This window comes from Silene latifolia, chromosome 11 (genome assembly GCF_048544455.1).
Source record: "Silene latifolia isolate original U9 population chromosome 11, ASM4854445v1, whole genome shotgun sequence".
Lineage (NCBI taxonomy): Eukaryota > Viridiplantae > Streptophyta > Magnoliopsida > Caryophyllales > Caryophyllaceae > Silene > Silene latifolia.
Window position 1 is genome coordinate 15,689,709 of NC_133536.1, and position 25,752 is coordinate 15,715,460.

The 25,752-nt window shown below is 36.0% G+C and overlaps 2 protein-coding genes and 1 long non-coding RNA gene across 3 annotated transcripts; all 3 read left to right on the forward strand.

Moving 5' to 3' along the window:
- The first annotated feature begins 209 nt into the window (after positions 1–209).
- Positions 210–2,792, forward strand: LOC141612731 (uncharacterized). The gene is made up of 3 exons (XR_012529174.1): positions 210–570; positions 1,058–1,203; positions 2,101–2,792. It is a non-coding gene; the product is annotated as an uncharacterized LOC141612731 (long non-coding RNA).
- Positions 2,793–2,879: 87 nt separating this feature from the next.
- Positions 2,880–6,949, forward strand: LOC141611183 (diacylglycerol kinase 1-like). Its single transcript, XM_074429658.1, has 6 exons — positions 2,880–2,932; positions 3,468–3,591; positions 4,460–4,508; positions 4,677–4,759; positions 4,983–5,050; positions 6,804–6,949. Exons 2-4 carry the CDS (start codon positions 3,481–3,483, stop codon positions 4,739–4,741), a joined length of 225 nt encoding a protein of 74 aa, XP_074285759.1. The 5' UTR covers positions 2,880–2,932; positions 3,468–3,480; the 3' UTR covers positions 4,742–4,759; positions 4,983–5,050; positions 6,804–6,949.
- Positions 6,950–11,083: 4,134 nt separating this feature from the next.
- Positions 11,084–12,653, forward strand: LOC141611184 (uncharacterized). Its single transcript, XM_074429659.1, has 2 exons — positions 11,084–11,367; positions 11,645–12,653. Exons 1-2 carry the CDS (start codon positions 11,181–11,183, stop codon positions 12,415–12,417), a joined length of 960 nt encoding a protein of 319 aa, XP_074285760.1. The 5' UTR covers positions 11,084–11,180; the 3' UTR covers positions 12,418–12,653.
- Positions 12,654–25,752: the final 13,099 nt, after the last annotated feature.

Sequence of the window (25,752 nt, forward strand, 5' to 3'; positions counted from 1 at the left end):
TTGATACAAAAATCAAATTGTCTACTTGAATATTCAAAATAAGGAGGTTAGTTAATGACATACCATTAATATCATTATTATCATAGTAAGATATAATCCGTACTATCGAGTCCGTCATAATTTTATTGTTGATGTTGCAATGAATATATTCCTCGTCTTCAAATGACTTTCGTATGTTGTTTCCTGTAAAATCCTAAACTCTTAAAAAGTTTAAACTCCTTACTACTATTCATATGAATAGTGCCGCTGAAATCCTCACCTTCCGTTGGTTTCTCCTTTTCAATCTACTCCCTCCATTTCTCTATTACTCCTAACCACTCCTTTACAACACTCTTTCTATCCACTCCTTTCCATCACAGTCCTCTTCACTCCTCAACAGCTCGTCGATCTCTCTAACCCTTCATCTCCCTTTTCCTGATTCTCATTTATTGCTTTTGTTGATTTGCTTTTGGTGATTATTGCTATTTCTGTAAATCTAATTGTTTTGTTGTTATTTGTGGTTCTGGTTACAAGGAGTTGATGTGACGGCGGTGATATTGCTACATGTGTTGCTTTAAATTCTCATAAAAGGTTAGCGAATTAGCTGCTAAATTATTGCTTTTGTTAATGTGTTTGAGTTTCGTTTAGTTGAGTATTTAGTTATAATGGTCCATTTATTGGGTATTGATTGTTGTTGGTGTTGTCTGAAATCGTGGATGCTTACCTTATCTTCGTCGTTTTTTGATTTCGGGGTGATTATTGTTAGATTGTTCAGTTGTGAATGTTGTTTTTGTGTTAAATCTGGGTTTATAATGTTACTGCTATTACTACTTTATTGGTTTTTCCTGTGATACCATTAGAGTTGTTGCGATCCATTTAGAGTTGAATTTTGTTTTTCGTTGTTGTGAATGCTGTTGTCGTGGGTTGTAGATATCGGGAGTATCGAGGCGCGGCATGGCCTCCTTTAAATGTCCGTAACAATTACTGTTGTGCGTAATGGTTATATGCAAGGTTTGTTGTCGTTGGTGAGGGTGATTATTGGGCACTGATGTTTAATTTGGTTGTTTGCTGTATGCAGGGGCAATATTATTGTAGTGGTCAGAGGCAATGGCAGTTTTAAAAAAAGAACTTTCAGTTCCAGTTATATGTTTTCGCTTCACTTTAGAAGGAAGTTACTTGTGTGAGTCTGTGACAAGACTCATTTTTTTGCCCCGTCTGCTACTGGTAAACTCTCTTAATCTTTTGATTCAGATTTAAATTTGGCTGTTTTTCTTATTGTTAGTATGCGGATTTACGTTTCGGGGGCCATTGCCTTTTTTTTGCTGGTAATGTGCATTCATTTCCTGCAACTCCTATAGGTTTTTCTCGCTATACCTGTGTGACAGATGTGTTAACAATTTAGCCATTAAAAACTGCATTGTTAGTCAACATTTGGTGACCGTCTATTCACTCACATGCCTCTCATTAGCTCTCTCTTAATTATTAACCTTTTGCTCGTTTCATTTCATTTCTCCCCGCTTACTTATTTCACTTGACTCACATTACCTGTGAAGCCCTGTGGTGAACTCAATTATTCATTGCTTTACCTCAATGTGTGCCACTAATCGGCATCATCATTTGGATCACGACTCAAGATCCCATCTATCTTGAATTTCGCAATGTTTTTTAGTGCAGAACATTTTTTTGCGTAATTTTTCCTGTACCTTTGCTTTGTTCTTCTCCGAATTTATTTAAAAGACTTCATGCGTTCAGAAATTCTGGTGCGCTCTCCTAAAGCTGGAGTTTAGGCCAGTGTTTTATAGTCTCAGTTTATGAGTTCAAATTAAAAAGAGGTGATTACGAGAGGACTGCCTGTGTTAGTACAATTGTATTATAATGCTTCCTTTGTTTTTATATTGGTTGTTGTTGGTCCTGTGTGATCTTCGTTATCCCATTGTGTTTGTTTACGATTTTTGGCACTTTGATGATGCGTTGAATCTGGCTACTACTTTCTAATGATGCAAATAGTTATTATTATGCAGTTAGAAGATTTTTGGCACATGTCCTTCCTGTTTAGAAGATTTTAACTTTCATCCGTCTGCTCTGCTACGCATAGTTTTAATGCCTTTACGTTTTCTTCAGGTACCGGTCTTTCTCAAAGCGGTTTTAATGAAGTCCCAGCACCTGTTCAGACAGATGTACTGCCTTTAGTAAGATTACGACGACTCGGGACTTATGTATTTGTTTTAGTTATTGACTGGTTACTTAGAACATGTATGCAGTTACTTTCCCTGATGTGCACAAGTCACTATTACCCAATATCTTTCCAGGGGTGATTCTCCTAATTATTATCGGCCCTCCATTCACCCCGCAAACCATGTATACTCGCGCCCCATTTATCTCTCTTTTCCTAATCTGAACTCAGCTGATGATTTTAGCTCCCATCTCCGATTATCCTAGAACTCGTGAACTCATCTTTTCTGGGTTTGTCGCCGATTAGTGTTATTCTTATCATTGTTGTTATCATTTAGCCCAGATTTTCAATGTAATAAATGATTTGGTTTGAGGGACTAAATCTTGCTGATTTAGTAAACCATTTTGATTCTGAATTAGTCGTCTTAGATTAGTGGTTGATTCAATTTGATTGACTTATAAATCAAGGGATTTAATTGTCTGCCCATAAATCACTTTTTGATATGCTATAATTGTAATTTCTGCTGTTTGGATTTCAAAATAAAGTGTGTGATTAATGCTGATCATCAGCTCACACCCAATTGACTATTAGATAACAGAATTGTGGTCACCAGGTTGAGCAATGTAGACAAAATGTTAGATGAAATAATGGTTTGTATGCTACTAATCGTCGTCGATTAATGCGAGAATGAAGTGGCCTCTGCAAGAGATATTGCTACAACACTTTGGTGCTTGTTCGTCTCAAGGACCAATTCCACTATCTTGCTTATTACAACTTCTGGTATTATTATTATTTCTATTACTATTTCTTGTTTATTACTATTACTACTGTTATATTATAGTGCTAATTACTATTGTTATTGTGATACAATCGAAAGGTAGTTATTTTTATGTATGCTATATAATTGTTGTTTCGGTTTGTTTATCGAGGGTAAGAATGCCCCTTTTTTTCTTTGAGGAAGTCAAGCTTGATATGCATGGGTTTAATTAACAGAGTAAGACATATTTTAGAGGATAAGAATGATATATTTTGCCATAGTAGGATGGAGTTGTCTAATACTTCTCTTGCAAGTCTTTGCTAGACAATCCAATAGATAACCAAAAGAACATGTAGTAGAAGCTTTTCTTTCTTACTCCTTAGATAAACATTTTAATGTGGAAATTATGAATTCAAAGTCCCATTTTCTTCTTATACAGTTGATACCTTAAACCATGTCAGGCCACTTTTCTATGGACTAACATGGAAAGAATTGATGATTTGAATATTTTTTGTTTACATAAGCCATAAGGTAATAACTTATTTCAATAACTTACAGCTGGCACATTCTTATGAGGATGCGGACTCCTAAGGAAGGGAACTGTGACCCGATTGTTCCTCTTGAATTACCGCATTCATTGCATGCTTTTGAACGTGTTTCATCGTCAGATTCATCTAACTTGGTACCTTTTCTCTCTCAAATGCCTAATTTATACATCCTTACTCTTTCAAATAATTTTGTGAAATTCTCTATGTTAACGACTATATATGTCTTGTTAGTACTAATGTATCATTTTTTTAATGTGTTGTACTCATGTACATCACATGTTTGGTTTATACTCTGTATTTGTCAAGCATTTTGGTTGTCAGTTATGTTTGTGAATTGTGAATCATATGTATTTAGTGTCTTTGAATCTGCTCTCTCTTTATCATCAAAATTTGGTGGAGCTTGATGAGAAGCATTGATAAATATTGATGAAAAAAAGTAGTGTTTGAAAAACATTTAACTTAAATGAGACGTGGATTGAATTTCCGAAGCCCTGTAAATTGTATGTAAAACATGAATGGTTGTTTTCCAATATGCAATCTATTTTTATTTGTGGTGATATAATTCTGCACATCTGAACTCACTTTGACCACAAGCTTTACAATGAGACCCATTTTACGATTTGAGCATAATCCAGAGATGTAAATTCATCATGGTAATAATTGCAGACATGTGCAGTTTGTGTTTCAGACCGTCAGTCTCAGAAATCATGGTTTCATGCAAATGGCCCCAACTATTGTTTCTATACCTTTGTATCTAGCTATATAACTCTGTTTAGTGAAAGGGCTCCTCGACAATGGCAAATTATTTTCTGGACATAACTTGGGAAATGTCAGTAAAATGAAACTGACAATGTAATGAAAACAAAAATCTCCACCCATGTTTTTATCTTAAAAATATTTCATCCATCTTTGATGCCAACCATTTTTTTGTCATGCAAAACAATTTACTCCGGCAATTGCATATATCAGAAATGCTCATGAGATCTTTTTGATACTCTGTAGGAAGGCTACCTTACGTTTCGTGGTGGATTCTGGAACTACTTCAGTATGGGTAAGATGACTACTTTATATTTTCCACATACATTTAATTTTTTTCCATGTCCTTCACCACTAAAAAACTTTTATGCTTCTGAATCTTGGTACTTTGTCAATGTTGCTATTTGCCATATGGTTATCCAATCTTTATTACATCGCCTGTATTCTATTTTTCTGCTTACAGGAATGGATGCTCAAGTGTCGTATGCATTTCATTCTGAAAGGAAATTGAACCCGGACAAGTTTTAAAATCAGTTAGTGAATCAGGTTAGCATGAACATTTAACTTCTTTAATTGACTGTTGGTGAGCGGGAGGGGGCGCTTTACATGCTAGAGTGGGGGGAACGCAAGTTGAGTGGAGAGGATTACATACTTAGCAGGGATTTCATGATTTAGATAGGGCTTTAGGCTTGGTTATTTTGTTCTTCAAGTGTAACTGTTAAACACTTAAACATGATCGTCTTTTTCTTCCTGTGTGATTATTTTACAGAATACATATGCTAGACTTGGATGCACACAAGGCTGGTTTATGGCTTCTCTCTTACACCCATCCGATAAGTGAGTTTAATCTTAACTATGTAAACTCCTGATGTTCATTGTCCTTGATTTAGCTTTGCCATTTTTAATGCTTATCACAAATTTCGAATAGATTTTTCTTATTTTTTTTTAGTCCTACGATTTAATCAACTAAAACTTTTAAAAATTATACTTGATCTTCTGAACCAATTTGTTCTTCTTCCGGAAGCAAATGAATTCCTTTCCGATGGAATGTTGACTCCCCAGAAAATGGACTCATTAAAGGCATGAAATGCCTAATTTTTTTTAATATTCATTTTTTTCCGTATCTTTTTCCAGTTCAAATTCGTGGTAATTATAATCATTTCGAAGAATACTATGAATCTTATTTATAAAACATTTCAGTTGAAATGCAAGTTTGGTTACTACCTCCCCCCCGCCAAAAGAATCTGGATTGCATATGATTTGTCTCTTTCTTTTTCACCATGATATCCAAACTGATTTCATTGAAATACAACAACAACAACAACATTAGAGCCTTAATCCCAAAATGATTTGGGGTCGGATGACATGAATCATCCTTTAGAACCGTCTATGGGTGAACGCACACCTCCAAATGCGAAAAAAATAGAAAAGGGAAAAATGAAAAACAAAAGGAAGAGCGAAACATAATACAAAGTCAAGGAAAACTTATAGATTCTAAAATCGAATTCCGGATTTCTTTTATACAAAACTTCAAATTTAAATCGAGAATAAAGATTAAAACGATTTTGAAAACCGAAGTAGATGTTAAGGATCCGGAATACCTTAAAAGTAAACCAAGTAAAACACATAAGAAAGTGGTTGGTAAAAAAGTGTAATAAAGAAGAGAATAACAAATAAATAAATTTAAAAATTAAATAAAAACACTAAATATGTCAAATAACAGCAAATACTAAAAATCCACATGTATCATTTCTCTCCATTGTGCCTTCTCCGTCACCATACTCTCCTCAAGCCCCAGAAATCTAATATCGTGCTCTATCACTCTCAACCATGTCTGTCTCGGTCTCCCTCTACCCCTAGGGACCTTTTCTGTTCTCCAACTCTCCAGCCTCCTAACTGATGTGTCCATAGGTCTCCTTCTCACATGGTCAAACCATCTTAGTCGATTTTCCATCATCTTGTCCTCTATTGATGCCACTTTTACCTTTTCCCTAATCAACTCATTCCTTGAAATGATGGAGTAAAATTTTATCTACTATCCATAATGATGTCTCTTTTCATAAATCCATTCTTGGCTTTTGTGATTATTCTGGTTGTATATAAGGGAAGATGCGGTGTCCTGTCTTTTGTACTTAATTAACATGATGATCATTGATCTTTCATGGGTTAATTGGTCATTTGTTGTGTTTTTTTATCTTCTTTTTTATTTGATTGCTGATCTTACTTTCTGCATCTCTCAAATTTATATGTGATAAGTTAACATGAATGAAGAGTATGTTTTTATCAATTGTCACATAATGTTTTTTTGAGAACAAGAAAGCGACAATTGAAGACCCAACCAGGTTGTTACAACTACAATTGTAATAAACCGCACAAGTTAGAGAGAACTGGCCATTTAGACTTGAATAATGTATGAATACAAAACCCAAACTATGTCCTTGTAAACTACCTTTCACTTTTTTTAGTATCATTCCTTTTGATTCTCTTTTTTTAAATGAACTTGATGCTCATAATTTATTATAGGTAGTTTATATGGTTTGTGAAACTGATTGTATTAGTTGGAATTCTGAACCGGGCTTCTCATTTACAGAGTGAAACGGATATGCTAATTTATTTTACTAATTCCATCTTCGTTATATGTCTGCTGCTGCGATGGTATCTTGTGTATATGTGGTGACGAGGCATAGGCCTGCCGGTGGTGTTGGGGGGAAGGGGCGGCTTTCATGTCAAGGTCTCTTCGCACCGTTGTGATGAATAGTGCACAACCAAGTTCCTTCTCAATTTGTTGGATTCTCCCTTTAGATCTCCTCCCTCCATTTCTCTTTCACTTACAGCCATATCTATTCCCATTCTTTCCGCCGCTCATTCACATCCGTCTCTCCTTTTTCAATCTCAATCAATACAACTCTCCTCATCTCTCATCTCACAACCTAGGTATTTACTCTTAATTCCATTTTTTATCTTAATTTCAATTTGATTTCAGTGTTATTATTGTTAGATTATTCAGATGTTATTGTTGGTCCTTTGTTAGATCTGTTTTCGTACTTTGTTTAGGGTTTAGGAGATATAAGTTATTTACTCATTATGAACTGTGTTGTTGTTGTTGTTGTTGATTTGTTCATTGTTTTCCGTTTAGGGTTTAGGAGCTCGATGTCATGACTTTCTCTTCAAAGGTATGGCTTCTAATTATCTTTTGATTTGAACCATTTTTTTAACCGATTAGTTTAACCATTTGTAGTGTTATTATTGCTATTACTACTTCTGATGTTATCATTTCTATTACTATTTTGGGTTTATTGCTATTTCTCTTTTATATGGGTGCTAATTGCTTGGGTTATTGTGATACAATCGGACTTGTTGCCCTTCCTTTATTGATTTAGTTAGCCTTTGTTGTGTCCGCGGTTGTTGTGGACTGTGGAGATTAGAGGTACAGGTTGACAACAAGACCTGATGTTTTAGTGTTGCCGTTGTGTTAGTGAGTAGCGAAATAGGAGTCGAAATTGAACTATGAGTGGCGACTCTAACATTACAAAGTATAGTTGCCTTTGTCTGATTACGTGTGTTTTTGACTATTTGCGGTGCGTTTGGAGTCGCTACCTTTTCGGTTCTTCCATCACTCAGGTACCATGCTTATTGGATACGTAAATGTTGCACCTGTCATTTGTGGGTCATGGTCATGTTTTTGGGATTTATAGTTTTATGACTTGATTTCACTCTTTACAGGTTTAGGGTTTTAGGGTTTAGGGTCGGGTCGATGTACAACACCCAAGGTTGGTTTGACTCCTTTTATCTTCCTTCAACTAGCAACACTTAGATTTATGCATAGGTTGCGACGATGGTGGTGAAGGAGGGCAAGGTTGAAAGTCAGTATGAAGTCGTCGCACGCCGAGAAGGCAAAGCGACAAAGTAGGGTAATTTGATAGTTGAAGGAAGTGAGGGGTTCGAGATGATGAGGTAATATGGTAATATAGCAAACTCGAACACTCGCTATATAGTAAATCCTTATAAAATCTTTACGATCTATTTCGCTTACTTTATGTTTGTAGTTTATGATAATCAGATTGATGCTTAAAATTCATGTAGTATGGTAAGACATTATTAATTAGTTCTATTGGTTGGTGAATTGTCTCCATTAAATCCGGTTAATGTATTTAAACCGACAAGTGACAACGTATGCGTCACAGTAGGAAGGGTGTAATGCAGAAATGTTAGTTGAGCGCTCGGACATCATAAAATAGTTCAATCCGTTTAATTCTTTAGCCTCAAACTAATTGTTTGCCAGTCAAATGACATGTTAGGTGAAAAGAACTGGAAAAGATTGGAAAATCGTAAGAATGACATGTAAGATGATGTTATGTGTTCAAGTGGTTTCAGGATTGAAAAGAGGGAATTAGGTGTAGATTTTATGTGTTCATGCATCTAATGACTTTTACAAATTGGTCAGTATCATGAGAATTTTCATTTGTGTGCATGGCATGTCTCAAGGTACTGCAAAGGTATTTTCTCGGATTCATTTTATTAAAACAATGCCATTTGTATTCAATTTGCTCATCGAGAAATTGAGTATGTGTTGTGTAAATTTTACAACTTACATCTTCTCCAACTTTCTAAACCAATAACCACAACCAGGACATTACTGTTTATGTTAGATGTGGTCACATACGTATCAAACGCAAAAGGGGTTCCCTGGCCTCTAGCAGCCTAACGAGAATTCCAGCTTGTACAATATATATCTATTATCGGCTGCAACTCACCATAAGAATTTCCGTCGTATATGCAGGAACATGGGGTTACCTTGGCTACATTGAAGACAAATTAAAAGCTACTAAGGTGTACGCCGAGGTTGTTCTGACCACGGCTCTTATCCGAACTCAGGAGCTGAAGTAGGTGCTCCGACAGGTCTCTCACCAAAGGGTCTGTGGCAACATTTACAACTTTAGGTCCACTTTTGTCTCCGATTATGCGTTTGGAAGAATAAGAAGGAAAAGGCTCCGGGTTAGGTCGCCTTGAAACATTGCACGGACATTGGACATGACGCGAAACTAAATAGCTATATTTTTAATGTAGCGGATGCTTAGTAACATGCCAAATTTCCAACTATACAAGGCTGCATTTTGTGTATAAGTAATTAGCTATTTTGCAGAACTGTGCCTTGCTCATGACATGAATTTCTCATTTTGCCCTATTTGAGTCATATCAACTTAGTATCTAGGCGTTGTTTCCTTCCTCTATTATGCCTTTCCGGTGTTGCGAATCTTAACTGAACTTGTTATTCAACTGTTAGCCCGTACATTGTGGACCAGAAAATGTGCACAAGTAGGAACGTTAACCAGCCAATGTGTCTGAAATGTTTGGCACCGAATATGGTGTAGTAGTTAGAATGTTATTCTAAAGCCTTGCAGGTGATACCCACAACACAATCCTATAAACCTTTGACAATGGATACCAAAAATCGGGGCTCCGCGCCCGGGAGGGCGCGGCGCAACGACTAGTAAAAATAAAAAGCACAAAATTAGATCTCATAGGACAAAAGTTTATCAGGTTCACAAAATTAATGGCAAAATAAATTCATAGGGATAGGGCATTCAAAGGAGGTTTATGGGAAGTGATCCTTTGCAAGGGTTTATATACACCAAATATTTTGCATTGACGATATTATCAAAAGTGTTTGGATGTGGTTTAAATTTTACATGGTAATAGAAGTTGATTGCCTCTACACTTATCGTATGATTGGTTTATCATACTGAAGTGATAAAATATTTTCCCTTCAAATATATTATCAATTTATCTTTTGTAATTCTCTTTGGATATATTTTTATTAAAAAATTATTTTAGGTAGTTTTTAAAAGTTGGAGTCTCTTAAATCGCTCGAAAAAAGCTTTCTTTAATAATATAGATAGATATTGATTGATATTGATCCTTGAAATTGACCATCTGAATTGATTATTTTATTTTAAGAAAATTGTTCATCTTAATTAATTATTTTATTTTAAGGAAATTGACCATGTTTTATTCTCTTACAAATGTTTAGGAAAATTACCAAACTATATAATATTTGCATTGAGTTCCCTTAGTCGGGTCCATAGTATATGCTTCAATCTTTCCTAGGATAATACACCAAAATTCACTAAAATGTGAGACAGTAATTACCGACAACTTGAGTTGAGAATCTGCCATAGAAATTGATGAATTTTGGTTTCATTCACAACGTAGAATAATGCAACAAAAATTTAGGTACAGCTGTCTGGTTTGTAGTATAGGCACTATTCGTCCGTGTTATGAAAGAAGATAAGAATGTTCTGATTGCATTTCACTGATCTAAACTCCGGTCTTATCCTCCTCATATTTCTACTTCTACCCTTGAGGAGGTTCTAATTCTATCAACAACTGCTGAATAGTGTTGTTCATTTGTTCTTTTCTGAATCATATTTCTATTTCTATCGACAATATTACAGCAACATTACCTCAGCGTCTTAAATGGATCCCTCCTATCAAAATAGCGTTGATTAAAAAACGTAGAAAAAAATCCACGTAAGCACAGTTTCTAAAAGGTCTGATGGAATAAATCAGATGGGTGTTTCTTTTTTCCGATTAATGGCGTTAACGAACTGCTACTTCACACAATAAGAAGAAACACAAACAATTGAGTCATTTTTGCTTTATTTTTCATACATGTATTATAATGTCAACAGATAATGACTCTTTTGCCTCATGGAAATTTAAAACACCGGGATCAAGCTTGGACGACCCATTCTAAGATCAAGTCTCAAACCGAGATTTAAAACCATGGGCCAATGGCCTCAGCATGAATAACACATATAAAAACCATATTTCAGGATGGGGGTTTGCTCATTACCTTTTAAGCTAAGAGTCTATATATAACGTTCATCATAACCTACAAATACAATAGAAAGTACCTAAAACTCTCGGCTATCTTATCAGTTAGTGTGAGGAACAACTAACTCAAATGATGAGAGGGCTTAAAACCTGCAGCCCCTTTTCACTACTGATTCTCTCACTGTCATGTTTTTTCTGCAACCTTTCCGAGGCGAGGCTTCGCGTTCAGAGGCATTCTTCTGCAGTTGTTGTTGGCACAGTTTACTGTCACACTTGCTTCCAACATGACGTGTCTAAGGGCACTGACTACATCTCAGGTTCTTAACTTTAAAACTTTTTTTGTTGTTTGAATAATGAGATCGTTTGCCTTTGAGGTTCATAACTCCCATTAATTGATAACAATATAGTATCTGCTGTTCACTTGAAACAATTTAGTATATGCATTTGATTCTCTGCATGTATGTTGGTTTATGCTAGCTAACCCCAAATAACTTTGCCATCAAATCATGTTTTGTGGTGTTTGCTACAGTATATCTTATTGAGCTGAAAAACGAAAGTATACACGGTTACACTGTCAATTTTGGTTCATTTCAGGTGCAACAGTTGCAGTGGAATGTGTACAAGGCAGCACAAGACAATCTTTCTATCAGGAAGTTAACACGGACAAAAAAGGAAATTTTAAAGTGGATCTGCCATTCTCAGTAAGCAAACAAGTGAGAGATATACAAGGATGCACAGTGAAGCTCGTCAAGAGCAATGAACCATATTGTGCTGTGGCGTCTACTTCCACCTCATCACAGATCCATCTCAAAGAAAGAAAAGGTGGCCAACACATTTACTCTGCAGGATTCTTCACCTTTAAGCCGCTTAAACAACCCGGTCTATGCAACCAACAGTCTATTGTAGCAACAAAAGATTCTAAGGTGGCAAATGGGTTGGTTTCGCGGCCACAAGGCTTGTTCCCACCACTAATCCCACCAGTAATATCACCCCCATCAAGTGGGTTACCAATTCCAGACCCATTGAGCCCAGCTCCTCTTTTGCCAAACCCGCTTCAACCCCCTCCTTCACCACTCATTCCTAACCCTTTGCAGCCCCCAACACCCCCAGCCGGTATAGTCCCACAACTGCCTCCATTACCTACCCTTCCATTAGTTCCTGGCTTTACTCCACCCACACCCTCGCCATCTCCCATTGGTATAGTGCCAACACTACCTCCGTTGCCTACCATTCCTGTAGTACCTGGAATTCCAGGAGTTCCTGCACTAACTCCAACGACACCGACGCCTCAGCCACCTGCATCTCTCCTCCCTCCATTGTTGCCACTTGGTCTTCCACCAGCTAAGCTTAAAACAGCTAATCCTTGATCAGGATTAAACAGAACTATCTAGTAATAATGCAAGTTGTACTATTATTGTTTTATTATCAACCAGCTGCCGATATGATCGCTTCCATGCATTTCTTTTCTACTGTTTATCTTTCAAGTCGAGTGTGCTAGCTTAGCCTACTGTACGTTTTGTGTCATGATTATATGGGTGAATTACATAAATCTGCTTGTAATAATGATGTTTTTTATATATATATATATATATTTTCAAGTGTATTAAGATTCTGTTACCCTACCATGTTCAACATTCAACAACAATAATGCAAATGAAGTTCTAGAGCCAAATGGAAACATTCAGTTTTTACGGGAAAACGATTGAAAGAAAATTTTCAGAAGATTTGTGAGAGATATTACGGTACGATCAGCCAGACCTAGTTAGAATCTTGTTTGCGACTCTAGGATTTTTGGACAATAATGAAGAGGGTGAATGCCAAAACTACGGCAGGAGCTGAAGGCCAGGCCAATGACAATTTGGAAGGGAGCCAGGGACAGCCTAGCCATGGCCTTACACTACTAAGCCACGGCCTAGGTTTGCCAGGCACTGGCCAAGCCATAGCAAGCCATAAGCAGGCCAATGCCAGTCACAACAGCAATGGTCAGGCCACCACATCTATCAGTCCAACTGCAATGTCAAACCCCACGCTCGACACAATGACTCAACCTTTACTATAAACAAGAGTTTCCTGAATTCTTCAGGAATGCAACAGACTTCAGAATATGATTAAAAATAACAAATGGCCTGCGAAAATCATGAAATTTGGTGACAGACTAGCTAGATGAATAAACTAACTCTGACAAAAATTTCAGGGGTTTTGAAGGAATCTAAGTAATTTTGATAAATTAACTAGTTTTATTGCCCGTGAAATTCACGGGTCTTTTATGATTCATGACCAAAACTTCCGGCCCCATCGTCGTATCATTGCGTTTTTTCATCTATTTTATTAAAGGAGCATTCGACGATACCCGATAATCAAAGCCATGTTTGATTTTCGATGTTATTCACGAGATCTTGTATTGATTCATGAAACTATTATAAGGATTAGTATTAGAGTAAATTATCAATTACACCCACGCCAAATACACATTTTTACATTTACTCCCACGTCAAATTTTTTTATTAAATTACACCCAAGTTAATAAATTTCGTTTTTACAAAATCGCACCCATATCGGAATCCGGCCACTTTTCCGTCAAAATTCAAATTTTCTGGGTAGAAAATTGATTTTAGGACATTTTTGCCCTCCCTTCCTTCTTCTTATTTGTCAGTTTGTTTTTTTCTTAAAACATCATCCATGGTTTCCTCCTTTACGATCTTCAAACTTGACTCGGCTTTCGAATTGCTAGCACCAATATTTCACCCTCATCTTCCCCAATTTAATTTCTCCCTCATCTTCCCCAAATCCCCAATTTAATTTATATCAATTCGAAATAGAGAAAGTCCCCAAATCCCCAATTTAATTTATCCCTCATCAATTCGAAATAGAGGAAGTATACACAAAGGAAGATTTATGTGAGCAATGTGTTGGCGAAATTGGACCCGAAGAAGTTAACGGGTACTTTATGAAATTTGGGGAGATTGAGGAGACCACTTGAGATTGATAAGGGGACGGGGAAGTTTAAAGGGTTTTGTTTGTTTGTAGCTCGGTTGAGGCTGCTCTTGTACTGTGGTGGTCAGACGGTGTTCGAAGCGGGCTCTGGTTGCAATGGTGAATTGGGCTTGTGGTGGCAGAAAATGGTGAAAGGTCGTGCTTGGTGCTGCTAGTGTTGATGGTTGTTCTGGACCGAATTAAACTCGGGTTTCATTCCGAGCTTGCTTGGTTAAGTGCAGGTGGTGTGCGAGACATGTCAGTTGTTAATTGGAGGTTTCACCATGGTGATGTAGAGGGAGCAATGAAATGATGGTTATTGAGAAGATGAAAGGGAAGCATGAAGAAGAAAATAAATGCAGGGGCAAAATCGTCATTTTATTAATTTTTTCACCTGAAAATGGCCTTGGGTGCAATTTGTAAACTGAGCTATTAACTTGGGTGTAATTTAATAAAAAAATTTGACGTGGGAGTAAATGTAAAAATGTGTATTTGGCGTGGGTGTAATTGATAATTTACTCTTAGTATTATTAGTTACATGTACTATTATGCCAACGAAGACTTATTCAGTTTGGGGTTATCTTGGCAGGGTTGATTTATCACTTGTGGATGGCTAGGAACAAGTGCAGGATGGATCAGGCCGTGTTACGTCCAGAACAGCTTGTTAAATGTGTTCAGGTTGATGTTTGTAATAGAGTTAGGAAATTTCAGTCTAAGTGTCAATCGGTTAATGTTAAGAATTGGTTAGATGCATTTGTGAAGTCATGAAGGAAGTTAGTATCACTATGCCTTCTAATTGTTTGTATTTGGAGATTTATGATCGAGAAGCTTACATTTTCCCAAAAAAAAAAAAAAGACTTATTCAGTTTTCAACATGGCTAATGAGATACCATGAGCAAGAATGCAAGATCAACATGGCAACGAAAATTCCAACAAACATGAATAAAATGAAGTAAAATTTAGCATTATTAGTATTATTTATGTACCCATGAGCACTTAGATCATAGGTCTCATGTTCGAGCCTTTGAAATGCAACCATGTTAAAATTTGTAAGGGAGAGCTCTACCGCCTTAATGGTCCTACCCGGCTCGAATCCGACTGGCCTACAGCAAAAAAAAAAAAAAAAAAAAGGTTTTATTTATTTTAAATTGACCATAATACAAGCAATCAATTGGGTCAAATTCTTCAATATTGAACAGCATAATAAACGCAAAATCTATAAGTTTCTTGGGTGCGAATCCAAATAATCAACTTTACAACAAATACTCTGAAATATGAAGAATTAATACACCATGCATCACTCTTATTAACAATGAAAAATATGAAGATTTTACCGAGTTTGAAATCTGCACAAACTGATAATCAAGAGTCTGCTACTCTATAGTGTCATTCTAAATCATGCTATCTACATTTTATTTTATTCATATGCTTAAGAGAATAAATTTGCTGCCAAACATAATAATAATAATAGTAATAGTAATAATAATAATAATAATAATAATAATAATAATAATAATAATAATAATAATTAAAATAAGAGATACCAAAGGTCCAAACACTTGCACATTCATGTAATCCTTGTCCCTTGAATAGTTATTTGGAAATGCCTCTGTTACTAATGTCAAACAAAACAAATTCAAAACATTGTACGATTTTAATACTGATTCTTAACTGACAATGAATTTCTACACAAAATAAAAAAGAGCGGACTAAATACTCACACTTTGATGTTTACCCTGTTGTTGTCTCTCTTCGTATTACATTTAGAGAGATTCTTACTGTTAATTTTTTGTCCATTCTGTATTCTTCTCGGCTCTTCTACTGCGATTTGGTCTTACGCTCTCCTTTAGCACCTTTCATTGGGATCATAATTACTAAGTATAAATGAAAGATATACAAACTCATTATAGAAATATCACAGCTAATCGAAAACCATAGACATGCTAATGAGTACCCCTAACAAAGACGTTTAAAGCACTCCAAAAGCGAAAACTGTAAAACAATCATAAGAAGATGAGGAGAAATGAAAATCCAAAAGGAGAATGTTGTATATATTTAGGGGAGTGTGTTAATGGCGAGAATTTATTTAGGGTGCTGCTTTTTGTCGCCCGTGTTTTACTTAGTGTCGCCCGAATTTAACATTGATTTTCCAATTCTACCCCTAGCCTATTTTATCTCTTGACTTTCCAATTATATTTATCTCAAAAATTCATAACTTAATTACATAACTTTTACCATTTTTTTATCATGAAGGAAGACAATTCACAAGCAAGAAACAACATAAATTAATCAAATTCAATCTTACAGTTTCTTCAATTTTCATTTTCTATCTTCATTAGTTTATTCCAATGTACTAATCCAAACCATCTTCAATTTTCTTTTATTCCATCATCGACTGAACTTTCATCTCATTCTTGAATTTGAACAAAAATCCAAATCAAAGTCACTTTTATGAGCTTACCAATCTTCAGCTTAAAAACAATGAGCTTCGTCCCACCTAAAGGCTAAATCAAAGGCAATTCAGATCTAGTAGCACTATTCCAGTTCAAGGTGTTACGAAAAGGAGCACTTTCAATTCCGAGCAAGAAGAAACCACTGACATTTCGTGCGGAGATGGCGACAAGCCGACAACGGCCATGGAAATTTCGTCCAAACAAAACGACGACGTCACGGGCATGTCGTGTTGACCACACGAGGAAACCCCTGCTATTTTGTGCATCTTAAACGACAAACCCAGCCCCATCTCATGCGACTAACACGACCACTCCGCTACTATGTCGTGTATCCACCACGACGCACGTACCGTCACAGAAACGAGCCTCAACAACCCCGCGACGATATCGTAAGTCGAATAGAATTTCCCTCAATTCTAAGATGTAAATATTCGACTATTCTGAGTATGAAATTTCCATATTCAATTACGAACTACACAACCAAATTACCAGATTTTGCAATTAAATGGTTTTATTGTATAATTTGCAATTCGCCGTTCCAATTCAGTCCTGAATTTCCAGATTAAGGGAAAACTTGTTGTATTTTGCAATTCGCCACTCTATCTATTGATTTTATACCTAATAAAAACAATTCAAGTAATGAATTAAAATTAGCGAGATTAATTTAGCTTAGTTGTTGTTATCGTCGTCGTCATTGTCGGTTGTCGTCACAGCCGCGCCAAATGGCTAAGAAATTCAGTCCGGTAGGGAAGCAGGGTAAATGTAAGGTGATGATTTGTTAATGATGAGTGTTGACTTTAGAAGGGTAATTAGGTGAGTGTGTTAAGTGTAGAAGGGTAATTTAGTAATTTAAACGGGCGATATAAGTAATTTTTGGGCGATAAAAAGAAAAAGTGTTTATTTATTATGCCTATTCTAGTAACGTATGAAGCTAAAAAGTTGGGCATTAAAGTTGAGATAAATTGAAGATTTGTTACTTCGTATTTATAAATTATAAATGAGGGCAGTAAAGTGGGTAAAATTGAGGAGATGACCGCATTTGGAAGTTGAGAGGACTTGCTAATTATTTTGCTTTTTTCTTTCTTTCAATTTTTCACTGATAGTAGTAGCAACTAGCAAGTAGAGAGAAGTAACTTGTTAGCATTTTACAGCTGCCACGTGTCATTTAGATAGGTACTCAAGATACCTTTTTATTTTATTATATAGATTATATAGATGTGGCATAGCGTTAATCAGACGTGGCTTTTTACAATCACACGTGGCTTTATTGACGTGGACTTTATGAGCCATTTTAGTTTAGGCTTTTAATAGTATTTTATAGATTAGAATTGCCTGACAGAAGGAAACCCAGACAGCTTGACACAGGACTGATGTTTATGACTAATTAAGGACCCAGGGATATAATTATCAACTCAAATCCCACAGAATACTCACAAGGAAACAAGTTAACAATTTGGACAACTTAACCTGGAAATTATCACAGCCTAGCACAGATAAAATCCAACTCAAGTTAACAGCAAGATCAAACAACCCACAGTCTGAGCACATGATTGAATGAACCTCACCAACAGACTTTGTTCCACACCTACAGTCTAAGCACAAGATGTTAACAGGCATGACTCTTAACTACAGACTAAGCACAAGTTATAGAAATTTAAATTTGAGAGAAAACTCGGGTTCAATATTCATCAAAAGCTGCCTGAATGCAGTTGGAGTAGAGGTCCTTATATAGGCCTCACTCTTGGAAATCCGTTACAAGTTTAACCTTGAAATCTCATCCAAAGGCCAGGATTCGTTCTTAGGACATAAATAAAGTACTGGAAATATTTTACAATGATGACAAAATAATTTAAAGGAAACTGCAATAAAACAACAGAAATCCTGCACTGATAGTGACATGCTGCTTCCTAGGCTATTGTGCTGCTTTGGCTGGGAGTATAAGGACGAATGGGTGCAGTAGGCCTTGACTTTGGCAATTAGGTAGTATCTGAAATATGGAGAGACAAGCAAAAATACCCCATCATCAGCTTCTTCATTGTTTAGCCAGAAATGACAATATGCTTTATGCTTTATGTCCCTTTCAGCAGCTTGACTTTCAGCTTGAATTTCTTTTGGTAGCAGTGTGAATTTGGCGTGACTCCTTAGGACTTTTCTGGTCTTAGGTGGTTAATGTTTCAGCGGGCCAAGGTGGCAGCTGGTGGTTGAGCTTGTACTGGTACTTGAGATCTCCCAAAGCAGGCCTGGCAGGGGTTGTTGATAGGGTAGTGTGACTGAGACTGTTGCCTGCTGCCTGATTAGTGTTGCTCGGGTCCCTGGCTCCCGCTGCAGCCTCCCTTGGTTGAGCAGGGCTTGTCCTTAAGCCTGTAGCCTCCTCCTCATCTGAATCATAGTAAGGACTGAGATCTCCCACATTGAAAGTACCATGTACTCCATAATCACCTGGCAAATCTACCTTGTAGGCATTTGATCCAATCTTTTCAACTAATAGAATTATGTGAAAGGTTTTAGTATTATTGAATTGCATGAATTACATGATGAACGGTGGTACATATATATAGTGCTTTACATAACCAATAATATCTAACCTAATGCTGCTAACAGGCCGTAATACTAGTCTATACAATGAAGAATATTATCTTTACAATATATAATTTGATATGCAAAATAACTAACGTATATTATGCTTAGGATATAATATTATGGAGATCTTAAGTATAGTTTAATATTCCTAATACGCCCCCGCAAGACGGACGGCGGAACGGAAAGGCCGATCTTGAAAAGTAGCAGAAGAGAGTGACGACTCTGACGCGTATAGCAGTGGAAGGTATTGCGTGCTAGGTGGACGAGCAACGATGAGACCGGCTGATGTAGAGGGACGACAGATGAGGAAGACTGTAAGTGATTATGCAGGATACAAAAGTTGAAATTAAACTGGGTTATGGGACCCAATGGTAAATTAAGAATATTACGTAAATAATTTCATATATATTACTCCGTATATCTTAGCACATAATCTTCATATTTTAGCACGTAATATTTGCATATCTTTTTGTATTATCATAAGTTGATTCTTTCCTTATTGTAAACATGTATAGCACTATAAATATGTATCTTGATCTATTATGTAATTATGCAATTCTTAATATATGAAACCTTTCCCACAACTGTCTCTATTCTATCATGGTATCAGAGCCTCGTGCTCTAGATAGAGATTAACCCCTCAGAGTAGATCCTAATTTTTAGGCGCTAGCAAAACCACCCTCCAAAACCCGACTTTGCTACGTCCAAAAACTGCTAACCCTCTTCCGCTGCCACCACCCCTAGAATTGCATCAAACCCACAATCGATATTTCAACCAGCACTCTCTTGGTCGCCATTTAATTTTGGCCATAACCGTTCCGGCCAGCACTAATATTTAGCCACCGACAAAATCTGGCCAAAACCCATCTACCCATGGCACAACCCACAAGCCTCTTGGCCACTAAACTCACAAAAATTCGTCGCCCTCTTAGCCACAAACCTCTCAATCACCATAAAAACCACTCAAATGTGATCTTTACAGCATGATAACCAAAATTTTTATCTTCAATTTCTTATATGTCTACAATTTTTGTATTACAGCAAGAAATCACATCACCACCTGACAGTTCAAATCTAAAACCCTCCTTAAATCACGGCCCTCAATTTTCTCTACCATGACAACAACCTGAATTGTCATGAGATCTCTCACCAAACCAACCCTTTCTTTTAAATACGTCAAAAAAAAAAATCTCAATTTGTGTTCAACCGCAATATTATTCTTACCCAATCCACCTCAATCAATCATCTATGGGAATCCATCTTTAAGAGAACCCACTTCTCCATAACAACACCCCTGCCAATCTGCCGCTATGGCAACCGAATTCGGTCATCTCTGGCCGAGGAACCCGCACCCCTCTTTCACAAGTCTGAGCACTACGACAATTTCTAAACCGCAAGGATTACCACCCACTTTCCAATCCTGCAGAATAACCCAATATCGTCAACCACCAACTTTGCACAACCCCCTGTCTCACCTGGTAATCAAATCATTTCGTTTTCACCACGGCAGCCTCCAAGAAGCAGCCACCTTGAGCTACCATGGCTCGTGCACCAATAACCTCGCCCAACTATAGGCTCTTAATGGCAAATATGCATCCATCACTTATTATCGTTATCGTCTTCATCTCCGTCATACTTTTCAAGACTGAATTCTCGTTCCGGCCGTTCGTCTTGCGGGGGAATATTAGGAATATTACGTAAATAATTTCATATATATTACTCCGTATATCTTAGCACATAATCTTCATATTTTAGCACGTAATATTTGCATATCTTTTTGTATTATCATAAGTTGATTCTTTCCTTATTGTAAACATGTATAGCACTATAAATATGTATCTTGATCTATTATGTAATTATGCAATTCTTAATATATGAAACCTTTTCCACAACTGTCTCTATTCTATCATCAACAATTTCAAATGGGCCATCAGCTTAGAGATGGCAATCCGGGCCGGGCTAAGGCGGGCGGCACGGGCACGGCACGAGTCCGGCACGGGCACGACACGGCACGGACGAATAATATTGATGGCACGGGCACGGCACGAACGGGTTTGAGGCGGGCCGCGGCTGCATTTTTTGGAAATTCCGTGCCTAGGCACGGCACGGCCCAAGCACGGAGGGTCCGACACGAACCAGGCACGACGGGCCTGGCACGGCACGGCCCGAGATTTGGCCCGTTTTTTAATTATTTAATTAAATTCCATTTTTTAATATCGTTTTTAAATTATTTAATTAAATCTAGTACATTAAAAATACAAGTAATCAACTAATCAAGACATCAAGTACATTGATATTTAATAAAATATATATTTAAATCGTTAATATTCATTATTTATATAAATAAAAGTGTATTTAGAAAAAAATACTAAGGTTATTGGGCCGGCCCACGTGCTAGGCACGATTAGCCCATGGGCCAGGCACGGCCCGAGCACGAAATTGGGCGTGCCAAGAGCGGGCCGCGGCGGGGATTTGGGTGAGTGGGCCAGGCACGGCACGGCACGGCCAGCCCAATATCCGTGCCTGGGCCGGGCCATTTTTTGGGGAAGGCACGATGGGCTGGCACGCGGGCCGGCCCAGCACGGCCCAATGCCAACTCTACATCAGCTCTTGGCATGTGATATGATTATAATAAGCTAGTTTGTTTATATGTGATTTGTTGTTTTATCAAATTATAGATCTCAAAGAAGTAGTAATCAATTTTAAAAAAGAAAATAGCCAATTCCGATTTCTAGTTTACGATTTATGCTCAATTGAAAAGTTTAAAAACGTAAAACATAACGTTGTACTTGAAAATCAAACTTGAAGGATAGCATGTGCACAAACTTAAAACAAATTGGGTATCACATAGAAAATGACAAAGTTTAAGGGTACCATGTGAATTTTCCGTTGAACAGTACTCGAATAAGTTTTTCGTATTAGAAGTAAAAGCACTATATTTTAAGGGTTGTGCTTTTTCACATACGAATTGTACTCTTTCACATACGACTTTTACAATTTTACCCTTATCATTTCCACACCTAATTAATTTTTTCTCATCTCCCTTTACTTCACGGCTTCACCTTCCTTCCTTGGAACCCACTCCGCTAACCTTGCTCCAACCGACCTCGACTTCCCCTTTATCTGATTATCCTTATCCATCCTTCTATACAACAAAGTATTAAATATGAAGGAAACAAATCTATTCAAAAGAAACTTTAATTAATTGACTAATTATGCGGAGTACTCATATGAGGTTGTATTTCATGTGCTTTAATGGTTAATCTTGATGAAGAATTGAAGTACAGGAATATGGTTGATGCAATTAACACTTTACTTTGATTCCTTTATGTTTGAAATTGAATTACGGGCATAACGCTAATACAAGATTAAAATCACACCATGAACAAACAATTCGAGATTGGCTTAAAGACACATCGATGAAGATCAATTCCAGAGTATGTTGAGATTCAAGAACTCTGAATTTCTTTGATCTTTAAATGATAACCCCTAATAATTTCAAAAAAATATATTAATAATTAATAAACAAATAAGCTACTTCACTAATTGAAGAACTGATTCATTGTTCCAAGTTTTTAGAGCGATTAGATTCGATTTTGGAGAAAAAGGCACATGTAAGAGTTAATTTGTTTAGGTTTGGGGAAAAGGGTATATTATGGAAAGATACTGAAAAAATGTATGTGAAAGAGTAAAATCCGTATGTGAAAAAGTAACTCCTTCAACTTGAAGTACTCCGTACTTTTGTATGAAAAACAGTGTTGTAAATATGGCATGGGATGAAACCGAATCCCCTTTTATTTATTTACTAAAAGAATAGGGAAAACTTCAATTTCCCCCCCCCCCCTCAAAAATATTTCCTAAAATAGTGCTTGGTATTTTTAGCATATACTATAGGTATGGACATGATAGGTTACAAATGGCATAATCTTTTTGTATTTAAATATTTATAACATTCAATATTTTAGTATCTTTTTAGGATAAAGAAATTCTTTTTTTTTTTAAAGAATTTTATGATAAAATTCATTGAATTTTTATGACAAAAAGTTGCAGCTAAAAATGAGATCCCTAGGATAATACACCAAAATTCTTTTTTTTTTTTTAAAGAATTTTATGATAAAATTCATTTGGGTTTTGTACTTATTTTAAGGAAATTGACCTTCTTAATTAATTATTTTATTTTAAGGAAATTTACCATCTCAATCAATTATTTTATTTTAAGGAAATTTACCATGTTTAGGAAAATTACCAAGTTTCTATATAATTTAATTTTAACCCAAACTATATAATATTGGCATTGAGATCCCTTAATCGGGTCCATCACACGGTGCTAGTGATTTAAAACTATATAGTATAATTAATTTGTATAACTTCCTTTAATTACATTGAAGTCCCTTGGTTTCTGGAGTTAATATATAGTATTGAATAGATTTTAAATTTAATGTATAATTTTATGATGATTAATAATTAATACCATAAGTGTGTGCATGTTTATAATAATTAATTATTTTATTTTAAGGAAATTGACCATCTTCTAGTCTTCTATAAATATTTAGAAAAATTACCAAGCATCTTATTTCTTTTAGTATCCTTGAAATTGACCATCTTAATTAATTATTTTATTTTAAGAAAATTGATCATCTTAATTAATTATTTTATTTTAATGAAATTGACCATGTTTTATTCTCTTACAAATGTTTAGGAAAATTACCAAACTTCTATATAATTTAAATTTAACCCAAACTATATAATATTTGCATTGAGATCCCTTAATCGGGTCCATCACACGGGGCTATTGATTTAAAACTATATAGTATAATTAATTTGTATAAAATTTTTTAATTACATTGAAGTCCCTTGGTTTCTGGATTTAATATATAGTATTGATTGATTGATTGATTGATTGATTCGGGATGGTTATGTTGTATTGGTACTATATTATTATAGTGGAGTCGAGTCGATTTGGCTAGTGGGTTTTACTTCCGGTTTGGAAGATTTTGCCCTGGGTTTGACCCTAAAATATTGTCTCATCTTAACATTGCTTACATTTATTTACTTTTACGGTTTACTTCTCGATTGGTTTTTTCCGTTGCGCGTGGGAGATTGACGCTAATTTCCCAACAATTCGCTCATTAAGAAAGTTTCGCTTCCAATCCTAACGGCAAATCCTGACTTCACCAATGAAATTTGCGTTATTCAGCCGTTTGACCTCTAAATGAAAAGAGAATTAACGACTCTATAAACTAGGAAGGATTTATAACAAGCTTGAGTTGTAAATTTTGATGTGTTTGTTTACGTATGAGTATTTGTATCGATAAAAGATAGTTGGTTAAATTTTCAAACTTTTCTCCACTTTATGTTATGAAATTATTCATTCACCTTTATTGAAATTTTTACCTTTCGTAACGGAAAATCCTGACTCCGCCACTACTTGACAGATTGTAGTGTAGACGGACTATCTCTCTTATTGGTAATGAAGTACTTGAGACTTGAGACTTGAGACTTGAGACTTGAGACTGGAGAAGGATCGAAGTTATCAATGATCATGACTCAGATCGGGTCGTGTATTGGATCAGGTTGTGACCATAAAAAGGGACCCTAATAAATGGGCTGCGTAGATCCAGCAATGCCATGTTTGTGGGCTTATTTGTCTCACATGAGCCTGCCTAATGCAAGGTTGAATGGATTTTCAGGGTCATATTGAGCATTTGACTAATCTTTCGTATATTTTTTTTCATGTAATAAGAAATATGTCAAACGGGTCAGGCTGACCGAGTTACAATATTAGGGCCAGAATAAGGACTGGCTCAAGTACAGTTCGGATACTCGGATAATATAGGTTAGGGGTAGGGTCATAATTTGATCACCTTCAATTACTACATTTTTTTTATAAGGTAAGAAAACTAGATTGATCTCCTAGATAGGAGTAACCTATCTTATCATTTCGAATGAGAGAGGTAAGTTGAAGCCATCGACTTTCAAACCACCTCGAAAAAGTTGGACATGAATGTTCAGTAGAAGCCATGAAGTCAGCAACCTTGTTGACTTCACGAAAGCAATGTTTAATTATCACTTTATCGAAAAAATGAAGGTCTATTTCAAATCTTTAATAATACTAGAAATTTCCCAAAGAATTTGCCAAGTACGAGATACTACGAATTGAGTTAATAACATATAAATTATCACCCTACGCAACAAGAATACTATTAGATCCGCACTTTTTTGCTCCTAAGAAAACAACATTACCAATTTAACATTATGATCTCTTATACAATATCCTAAAGCAGCTTTATTGCCTTCTATTGTCGAACCGTCAAAATACTAAAAATATTGAATTCCTACATTAATTATATTGAAATTGAAATTGAAAGAAATAAAAAAGTTATTTTATTAATTAAGGTTATACAATTTTAATAAAGCTAATTTTTTTATTGTGCTTGTAGTTTAAAATACTAAAAATAATAATTTTTTAGTTACTATTTCAAACAGTGTATTAATATTAATATTTTTATAAAAAAGTTATTTATCTTTGACCCAACAAATTCATCACCCGTTTGGTGTTGAGTTGTAAGGGTCACGTATCGAGATTTTCTGGTCTCTTCTCTTAAAAAACGGGCCAGGTTTACGGTTCAAGTAAGATTTTATAGGAAAATAAGCAAGTGAATAATCTCTTTCCAATATCTTTGACCCAATAATATC